Raw genomic sequence first — 10,638 nt, 5'->3', positions numbered from 1 at the left:
GGGGATTGGGCTCAGCCAGCACGGGTTTGGGGAAAGGCAGGTCCTGCCTCACCAACCTCATCTCTTTTCATGACCAGGTGACCTCCCAGAGGATGAGGGAAAGGCTGTGGATGTTGTCTACCGAGACTCAAGCAAAGCCTTTGACACCCTCTCTCACAGTGTTCTCCTGGAAAAGCTGGCAGCCCACGGCTTGGACAGGAGCACTCTTTGCTGAGTTAGACACTGGCTGCAGGGCCATGCCCAGAGAGTGCAGGGGAATGGTTCTGCATCCACATGGGGACTGGTCACAAGTGGTGCTCCTCAGGAATTAGTATTTGGCCCAATCCTGTTCAAATCTTTCTTGAGGATCTGTATGAGAGCGACTGTACTTTCAGCATAATTCACTGATGGCAGCAAGCTGTGGGGGAGTGCTGCTGTGCTGGAGGGCAGGAAGGCTCTGCAGAGGGATCTGGACAGGCTGGACTGACAGGCCAAGGCCAAAGGTGTGAGGTTCAATAAGGCCAAGTGTCAGGTCCTGCCCTTGGGTCACAACAACCCTGTGCAGTGCTACAGGCTGGGGCAGGGTGGCTGGAAAGAGGCCCAGTGGAAAAGAGCCTATAGGTGCTGGCCAGCATCTGGCTGGCAATGTACCCAGGTGTCCAAGAAGGCCAATGGCATCTGGCCTGTATCAGCAAGTGTCACCAGCTTGGCACTGGTAAGGCCAAACCTTGGGAACTGTGTCCTGTTCCTTAACTCAGGCAGAACATTGAGGCGCTGGAGTGTGCCCAGAGATGATTGATGGAACTGGTGAAGAGCCCAGGAGCAGCTGAGGGAACACAGCTTGTTCAGCCTGGAGGAAAGGAGGCTCAGGGGTGACCTTATGCTCTCTGCAAGTCTCTGAAAGGAGGCTGTAGCCTCTTCTCCCAGGCCACCAGTGACAGGACACACATTGTGGCCTATACTTGCACCAAGGGAGGTTTAGGTCAGACATCAGGAAGATTTCTTTACAGAAAGGGTGACTGGACATTGGAATGAGCTGCCCAGGGAGTTGGTGGAGTCACCATGAGTGGAGCTGTTCAAGGAAAGACTGGACACAGTAGTGCCATGGTCTAGTTGACATAGTGATGTTCAGTCATAGGTTAGATTTAATGACCTCAGAGGTCTTTTCCAACCTAATTGACTGGTTATTTTTAGAGCAGACAAGGTGCCTGGGAAGGGCAGATGATATTTCCAACAATAGGTTGTGACTTTTTCAATGTTCTCCTCTGCAGCTATGCAGTAACCTGCCTGCCCACCAAGAAAAGAAGGTTTTAAGGTCTTGAAAGACCTTATGAGGGCTTGGCTAGAGGAGGGAGGCAGGTCCCAGCAGGGCTTTTGGAGGTAGTCCTCCAGGTCATGGTTTCATAATCCAGTGTTGCCTTGGGTTCCTGAACTCCTCTCTGGGGCAGATGGGGGTGGTCTGACTACTGCTCTTCCGTGGGCACACTGCAGGACCCACACCCCCCAGCCACCACAGCAAGCACCACCAGCCCACACCCTCCTGCAGCAGCCCTTCCCCTTTCCAGGGGACCAGAGGTGGCAAAGGAGAGGGAGAATTTCTACACCAGCACCTCCTTGCACCTAGCAGCACATATGCTTGCCTCACATGGCTGCAGGTGTGTGAGACCAGCTCTAGGGCAAGGAGCTGAAGGCTTGTGTGTTAAGTTGGGCACCAGCATGAGTGCTGGGAAACAAAACTGCTTTACATCCCTCTGCATTAACACCAGCACAGCCCAGCATGACTTCTTTGCTTCAGTGTCCCCCAAAGAGATTGGACAAACACTCTCAGCAACCTGCTTCACCTTCATTTATTTTTGTTTTTACGTATGCATTTTTTTCCAACCACACCACATTTGTACAGCATCTTTACGCTATCCACCATTTCATATTTCATCAGTTCCAAGTATCTGCAGTTAGTTGCTGGTATCACTTCATAAGCGTTTCACTCTCTTTCCTATAGATCCAGCCCATTTCCTAATCAAGTCAGGTGTACACCATTAGACCCAAAAGAAGGTGAAGGTGTCCAACAGACTTAAATGCAATCAAAGCCCATGCTCAAAGCTTGGCATGATTGGAAGTTAAATCGATTTTGAAAGACATTGCTATTTGGTTTTAAAACACAGGATTACACTTAAGCATTTGCAGCTGTATCCCCAGCATCAGTATTTGTCAAGGCTCAAAGAAAGTTCCAGGTTTGCAAGTTCTAGCTGCATTACCAGTTTCACAGAAGTCACATTTACTGTGAGAACCCTCACCATCAGTTAGTATCAAAACTGATACTGACCCAGGCCTGTGAAAAAAGTATTAAACTCCAATTAAAACTTTTAAAGTATTAAATGCTTCCTAAAAAAAAACAACCAAGAAACCAAGGAACCCTATCTGATTATTCAAGAACATTAACAGAGAAAGATCTGAAGCATAAGTCCATGCATGACTGACAAAATCCTTGCATAAAGCAAATTTACAACAAATAACAATACGCACTGAAAGAAGGGGGGAGGGGCTAATCAGTCAAATCAGAAAGGGCAAGCAGAAAAGTAGAAGTAACAGATCTAAGTCTATGAGGATATATCAGATTGCTACAGGCCACACACAAAATTAGATGAACAGTCAAAGCGAAATATTCAATTTTTTACCCTCCTTGCTTATTCAGGAGGTCATTGGTCAATGTACAAATGAAATGCATTTCTAGGTATAATACCTGAAAAAATAATTTGTACAGGAACAAAATTACTCAAAGCACATAATCTCCTAATCTAAAACTAAACACCACTGGGTATGAAATTTTTCAAAACATTCACCTGCAAAATGAAAATTCCATAAACAGCTTGGAAGCCCCCTGCACACTGACAGACCTGAGCACCTAAGGTAGTGTCTTGGCCATCCACCACTGCTCACCGTGGTACAGAACACTCTGGTTTGGCTCTCATGTACCTCATGCTACTGGCCTAACTCAAAACTAAGCCTGCTGTATTTACACTTGTGTTGTCCCAGTCTAAGCCTCCCATAATGTAATGTATCACTTAATTCGGCACTAAAACACTTCCTGAAGACATGGGAGCAACATGCTGCTGTCACATTTTAAAGAAAGGGAAGCATAACAGATGCAGCAGCTGTTGCCAAGTCAGATGAGGTGAGAGCACTTGGTTTACCCACTGCCATTGAACAGAAAGATTTCTGACATCCTGCAGGCCTACAGGCCCAGACCAGTGCAAATGTGACAGCTCAATGAGTTACAGGCTGAAAGAAAAAAAACAAGCCCAGCACTGTCCTGTCCCCTTCCTGGCATCTGGGGCTGGAGCTCCCAACCCACAGGTAAGGCTTGCAGCACGTAAGTCACATGTTTGTTGCACCCCAACTCTTGCTTACTGTCTCTATTTATCAGTGAAGACTGCTACTGAGAGCAGTTAATGGCTTCTTGACCACAATGCAAAAAGAACTGCATTTTTCAGAAGTGGTTTATGAAGCTTCTCTACTGACTGTTTATAGGTACTGTAATAAGACACTAGACAATACATTTTAAAAACATTTCAACTGTATTACATGTTCTTTTAAACAGCGAAAATCTATCTGGCTTGGTAATAAAAAAAACCTGTATTCTCTATGCTGCTTTGAAAATGTGTTTCCCATGCCCAAAGTAAAGACAATTTTCCTATGTCATATACTAGAGAACTTAACACACTGCTCACTGAGAAGGTGCATCCCCTTTCATATTCACAAAACACTACAAATTGTTCCTCATTTCTGTAATTAATTTGATTTAAGGGACAAGCAGAGGCAACAAATTCAATTGCCTGGGGCTGGCTTTTTCTGTAGTGAGCGTAGGAATTTTTTTGGGAGGAGGAGTGTGCCTGATTTTTATTTTTACATAGGCAAGAGGGGAGAAATAAAATTACTACCATGAAGCGAAGAGCCAAACTAAATTAAAAGACAACAAAAAGAATTAATACTTTACTTCACAAATATCCCCTATTAGTCATATCTTTTAAGGCTTACGATGCTTACACAGTTTGTCTTTTTTTAGAAGACTCTATTTTTTATATAGGAGCACATGAAAGCCAGTTTTAGTAAAAAAAAAAAATTATTCCATCCCCATGTTAAGTTTTGCCTTTAAAAAAAAAATTAAATTCACTAAAGTCCTGCAGACAAGACTCTGTCCACGAATGATCCCTCAGGCCTGCAGAGCACAGAACTGCTGAAACACAGCCAGAATGTGATGGTCCAGTTCAGCTGTAAACAGGAGGTTCTCTAGCGTCACCATGTACTGCTGGATTATCTGGTGGTGCTGGCAAATAAAAAAACAAAAGCAAACCACATATATTTACTGTTTTCGTATTTATATCAGAATAGGCAGAGAAGTCGAGATATGTAAGAAATACAAATGTTCTTATCTGAATTGTTTAGCACATCTAATTTCCACAACACATGGATAAGAAAAGCATAATGAAGAGGCACTGCTGACTGCAAGAACAAAGCCTGTGCTGAAATTGTGCCTTGTGCTCCCTGTAACTCTTCACTCACGGATCCTGGATTGTGTGCAGGACACAATGCCACTGCAGGTCTCTTAGGAGAACCATGGTGTTTCCTTTCCTCTAAAGACACACCTACTACCAGGGAAGGGCTCATCCCAAGAGAGAATTACACCACCCCTCCCATTCTTCAACACATCTTGTGCCCACACAGGTATAACTTCCTGTGACGAATCACTTTCATTCAGCCACTTGTGCTTATTAACTGATTAAATACAGAGTCAAATATTTTGAAATCATGTTTAATAGATATTTGTGTACCTCACTAAAAGGAATCCAGCAATATTTTAATTCATTTATTTAAACCATGTCTAATTTAGCATTCTTGTTTGTTCACAACTTTGCCCTTACTAAAAACCCACAGTTAAGTAGAATTCGGTGAAATTCATAATCACATCTTGAACATATCTTGAAATATTTTTGCAGTAAGCTTACAGTGAGGGAACTCTCCACTCAGGATCAGTCACTCCACCAGTTAGTGGCAGAGATTTGGTCAGAGCCAGGGAGCTGTGACCTGGCCCCACACCAGCCTCTGGGGAAAATGTGCTGCCACCTGCTGCTACTTTGGTGGAGCATTCAGCCCTCCACCAACCGAGCTTCCCCAACTGAGCACGGCCTGGCCAACACCCTTCCAGAATGAGAAAGGAGACTCACCTGCAGGAAGATCTGCTGCAGCCTCTCTATACAGCTCTTGTACCAAGGTGTAAATACATCAATTCCACCAGTCTCGCAGCGCACCAAGTGCTCCGTTAACAACATAATGAAACGCTGCAGTAGAGGGGAAAAACCCAAACTTAATAATTCTCATCAAATTAAAGCAGAATCCAAACCTCAGGTAAGAGGATCTGAGTGTCAGAAGCTTTGAATAGCACTGTGAGGATAATTATTTTGCTATGTAAATACTGAATTGAGTATGAAAATAAACCAGTTACCTTCTGGTTGCTCAGGAAATTGTGCTGTGTGCTAGCAGAACTCCTCAGCTCCTAAGCACTTGAAACTCAGCAGATCCTGCTCAGAACCAGTCTTTGCACAGGGATGATCTGGACTGACTCTAATCCATGGTAAACTCATTGACCCCTTTCTCCATATTCTTACTCCAAGAAAATGCCCAAGACAGCATGATAGCAAGATGCTGAAAGCTTATAAATCAAGGAAGCCTAAACTAAGAGACTCTGACCATCATTACCTGGAATATAACAAGAAAGAGATTCTTCTGCTCACTCTGAGCTGACTCTACTTTTTCCTGCAAGCGCTCTATCTGCTCTTCCAGCGGTCCATCTTCCCGATCAGTGCTTCGATCGTCATCGTCATCATCATCATCACTGTCACGCTGTAAATGACAACAACACAGGATTTAACCAGTCATTTGGCAGGTGTGGATACCATTAATACCCTCCAGTTCCATATGTGAAAAGGTCTGTAGAACAACTGCACACAATTCCAGACAAAAATCTGGAAGGAAAAATGCTAATACGGGAAAGCTCTGAAAAATAAATTATTACCAAGATTTTGGAAAAACTAAACCAAGCATAGAGATTAATCAGAATTACAGGGTTTTCCTCCAGGGAAACCCTCCATCTCACCCCAGTTGAGATGCCCCTACACCTGGAGAAGCAGCATGGCAGCAAGCAGGAGTTGGAAGCCTCTGTGCTGCTGGACAGTTATGACCTCACTGTCACTCTGAAATTGGTGGGATGGATCCCATGACTGGAGCGTGACTAACAATGGCGACAGACTGTTGAGAAGGGACACAGGAGGAGAGACACAGAAAGATGGCCCTCTATATCTAGAGCTGGATGGAGTGTGAAGTGCAAAGAACAGCCATGGGCAGGAGGAAGGCTGGTGGGTGAGGAGCCAGGCTAGGCAAGGAAGGAGCCCGTGGTGCTGTCTGTGACAGGCTCTGAGCAAGGAGATGCCATTGATGAGCCCTTCCTGCTCCAGCTGCAGGAGGCACCAAACCCACAGCTCTTGTGCTACTGGGGAACTTCCACCACCCTGCACACGCTGGAAAAAGCTGTAGGCAATCCTGGAGATTCCTGGAATGCATGGAGGATAAATTCCTGACCCAGGAAACAGACAGCCCTACAACAGGGCGGTGTCTGGGTCTGTTGGTCACCAACACAGGGGGGCTAATGGGGAATATGAGGATAGGAGGCAGTGATCTTGATGGAGTTCACAGTCCAGAGGGATATGCATCAGGAAAGGAGCCAACAGAGCCCCCTGAATTTTAGGAAAGCAGACTTTCTGTTTTCAGGGACATAGTCCATGAGATTTTCTGTGAGACTGCCCTCAGGGATAGGGGAGAGGAACAGAGCTGGCAAATCTTCACAAGAGAGCAAAAGCTTGCAAACCCCAGGAGCAAGAAATCAGGCAAGGAAGGCAGGAGACTGACAGCTGAGCAGGGAACTGCTGGTCAAATTAAAAGGAAAGAAGCAAATGCAAAAACAGTGGAAACAAGGACACATAACCTCAGAAGAGTACAAAGACAAAGCTGGGTTGTGTAGGGGTGGGGTGGGGTGGGGTGGGGTGAGGAAGGCCAAGGCAAAGCTGGAACTGAACCTGGTAAAGGACACAAAGAATAACAGGAAGGTAAGTCAGCCAGAAAAGGAAGGTAAAAGAAGGTGTGCCCCCTGATAGAAAATGCTGCTACATGGCAACAACAAATGAGGAGAAAGCTGAGGTACTCAAGAACTTCTATTGCCACAGTCCTCAATGGTAACCCCTCTTCCCACATCACTTGATGACAAACAGCAGGGTGGGGACTGGGAGACAAAAGTCTCTCCTGCTCTAAGTAAAGATCAGATTCATGGCCACCTGAAGAACCTGAACATACTTGAAATCTACAGGAGCCAATGAGATGCATCCTAGAGTCCTGAGGGAACCAGCAGAGGTAGTTGCCAAACCACTCTCCATTACATTTGAAAAGTTGTGGCTGTCAGGTGAAATCCCAGGTGATTGGAAAAGAGAAAACACTGTACTCATTTTTAAAAAGGATAGAAAGGAGGACTCCTGGCACTGCCCTGTGAGCATCACCTCTGTGGCTGGGAAGAACATGGAACACTGATGGAAGCTGTGCTAAGGCACATGGAGGACAGGGATGTGATTTGGGACAGCCAGCATGGCTTTACCAAGGGCAAGTCCTGCCTGACCAACTTGCCTTTTTTGATGGAGTAACTCTACCAGTGGACAAGGAAAGGGCAGCAGATGTCATTTTTCAAGACTTTTACATGGTCCTTCACATCCTTCTGTCTAAATGGAGAAAGATGGATTTGATGGGTGAATTGTCACATGGATAAGAAATCAGTGGCATCCAGAGGGTAGTGGTCAACAAATATGAGTCAGTGGGACATCCGTGACCAGTGGTGTTTCCCAGGGATCTGTATTGAGACCAGTGTTACCTTTATTAATGACACAAAGGGGTCAAGTGCATCCTCATCAAGTTTGCAGATGACACCAAACTGAGTGGTGCTGACATTCCTGAAGAACAGGATGCCATCCAGAAGGACCTGGACAAGCTCAAGAAGGGGCCCATAGGAATCTCATGAGGTTTAACAAGGCCAAGTTCAAGGTGCTGCACCTGGGTCAGGGCAGCCCCCAGCACTGGCACAGGCTGGGGATGAACAGATCAGAGCAGCCCTGGGAGAAGGACTTGGGGGTGCTGCTGGATGAGAGGCTGGACATGACCCAGCCATGGGCACTCCCAGCCCAGAAACCAAACGTGTCCTGGGCTGCATCCAGAGCAGCGTGGGCAGCAGGGGAGGGAGGGGATTCTGCCCCTCTGCTCTGCTCTGCTCTGGTGAGACCCTGCCTGGAACCCTGCACCCAGCACTGGGGTCCCAGCACAGGAAGGACATGGGACTGCTGGAATGAGTCCAGAGGAGGGACACCAAAGATAATCAGAGGGATGGAACACCTCTCTTAAGAAGGAAAGGCTGAAAGAATTTGGCTTGCTCAGCCTGGAGCAGAGCAGTCTCTGGGCTGATCTAATTGCAGCCTTCCAGTACCTGAAGAAAGGCTCCAAGAAAGAGGGACTAACTACATGCAGTGATATAACAAAGATGAATAGCCTTAAACTGAAAGAGAGTAGGTTTAGCTAAGGAAGAGGGAAGAAATTCTTTACTGAGAATGGTGAGACACTGGGACAGGTTGTCCAGAGAAGCTGAGGATGGCCATCCCTGGGATTGTTCAAGGCCAGACTCGATGGAGCTCTGAGAAAGCTAGTCACTGCTCATGTCAAGAGCTTAAAATTGGTGAATTTTGAGGTCTCTTCCAACCCAGGCCATTCTATGATTTCATGATTTATTTAATGGAAACATAATGAAAGGTAATATGCCTGCCAACTTTACCATTACATGGTAATGAACAACTTTTTAAAAACAATTTGGCATAGATTTTTTCAAATTGCATCTACTGCAGCAAGACATGATATTATTAAATAAAGAATTCTGAAATCTCAGGGCTTCAAAAAAAGGTGCACCAGGTGCAAATTCTCTCCTGCACCCTATATTCATGATCAAAAAGGCTACTCACAGGAGTAGAAAGAGTTCAGAATGGAAATTGATTTGCTAAGTAGGAATATGCTTCACTGCACCAAAAACAACACAACACCACTACCACCCACAAAACACACCTAAGCAGCAGCCTTGGAGGCTCGGGTGACTAAGTTTTAAACAAGACTACAAGGCACATATAAAGAAAGGCAGTATTTGATGGATTATGGTAAATTCAAACAGAGGACACTGCTTTAATATCATATAGTTGTTTCTGTGCAAAATCATCCATAAATTACCAGCTCAAAACTTCAAATATCTGTAAAAGAAGCTTGTCTAACTTGGGGCAAATACAGGGCCACGTGTTAACTTACCTACAGAACAGGAAATTAAGTTCAAAACCACATGACAGGTATAGCCCTGAATCAGTGCAAAAAATGAAAACCACTTACCAGAGAGCAAGTGAGAATTTAATTCTATCCTCTCTATAGGAACTTGCCTTTTTCCCATCTAGAGAGGTTTTCTGAACTCAAAACACTGAAGGACCAACATAAAGCATGGACCCATTCCACGGTAAGTGAATACCCTTCATGCTGGGGACATCAAAACTTGATGGCTTACTTCCTCTAAAAGGAATGGTCATGCAGCAGAGCAACAGCCTGCGGAACTACTCACTGTTGCATACAAGTGTTTCTTCCTGGCACAATACTCATTTAAAGTACTAAGTAATAAAGAACTGCAGCAAGAGACAAGGACAGAAATTAAAACACTGGTATATTTAGAGACGCTAGAGGTCTTTGCCTCACTGCAAAATCAATGACTGCATCTAAGTCTTCCACAATCACAGGCATTTATTAACTGCTCATCAATGTACACTGAGGAGGAAGCAGGATGGCTGCTGCTGTGAGTGAAGGAAACAAGATGAAGTGGCTGGGACGAACCAAGACTGGAAAGCTCTGAATTAGTGATCTCTCAACAGAAGCTTCTGGACAAATGACTGATTGAGTTTTCTTCAAAAAACATCAGTAGGATCTGTGTCACATTTTGACACTGACCTTATTCCAAATTTTGTAGCTAGCTAAGATTTTTATGCAGGTAAGCACACTAAAGAGACCTCAAAGAAACACAGAAATTTTCTCTTGCTTTCTGTAATTCAGCATATTGATAAACTGACTTAATTCTGTCATAACTAAGTACTGCATTCAGCCAAGCCTCCTTGGGCCCAGTCTTTTCCAGCTGCCACAGATGAAGACACTCACCCCATTTTACTGGCCCACTTGAGACAACAGAACACAACAACAGCTGCTTCCTCATCAGTTTGCTGTGTTTAATAATGCAAGATCATGCAACTGTACTCAGGAAAATAAGCTACAAGAAGTAAGTACCATGCCAGTGTCAGAATCCAGCAGCATCCATCAGAAGAACAGTAACAGCCAACTTCTCAATCACAAATAGCTGTTTCTGTGCACTTCTGCATGGAAGCCACAAGAGCACTCTTAAACAGAACTTACTATAAATAATTTGTAACTGTTCTTACTGTTCTCTAATAAGGTATTTGGAATCCAGATTAGAAGGCAAGTGGAAGACATGATCATATTGGA

The 10,638-nt window shown here is 44.8% G+C and overlaps 1 protein-coding gene across 1 annotated transcript in view; it reads right to left on the bottom strand.

Annotated features, from left to right (window-relative positions):
* Positions 1–1,811: 1,811 nt before the first annotated feature.
* Positions 1,812–10,638, bottom strand: part of NCBP1 (nuclear cap binding protein subunit 1) — a 30,113-nt gene continuing 21,286 nt past the window's right edge. Inside the window, exons 21-23 of the mRNA XM_079330828.1 lie at positions 5,734–5,877; positions 5,202–5,315; positions 1,812–4,303 (exon numbers count right to left, since the gene is read on the bottom strand). Coding sequence (XP_079186954.1) covers positions 4,190–4,303; positions 5,202–5,315; positions 5,734–5,877 — 372 coding nt within the window. The 3' untranslated portion in view covers positions 1,812–4,189. The remainder of the gene's footprint in view (positions 4,304–5,201; positions 5,316–5,733; positions 5,878–10,638) is intronic.

The sequence above is a fragment of the Erithacus rubecula genome (assembly GCF_903797595.1).
Source record: "Erithacus rubecula genome assembly, contig: SUPER_Z_unloc_1, whole genome shotgun sequence".
NCBI lineage: Eukaryota > Metazoa > Chordata > Aves > Passeriformes > Muscicapidae > Erithacus > Erithacus rubecula.
The sequence above is the reverse complement of the archived record's forward strand: the minus strand, read 5'-3'. Positions and strand labels throughout refer to the sequence as shown.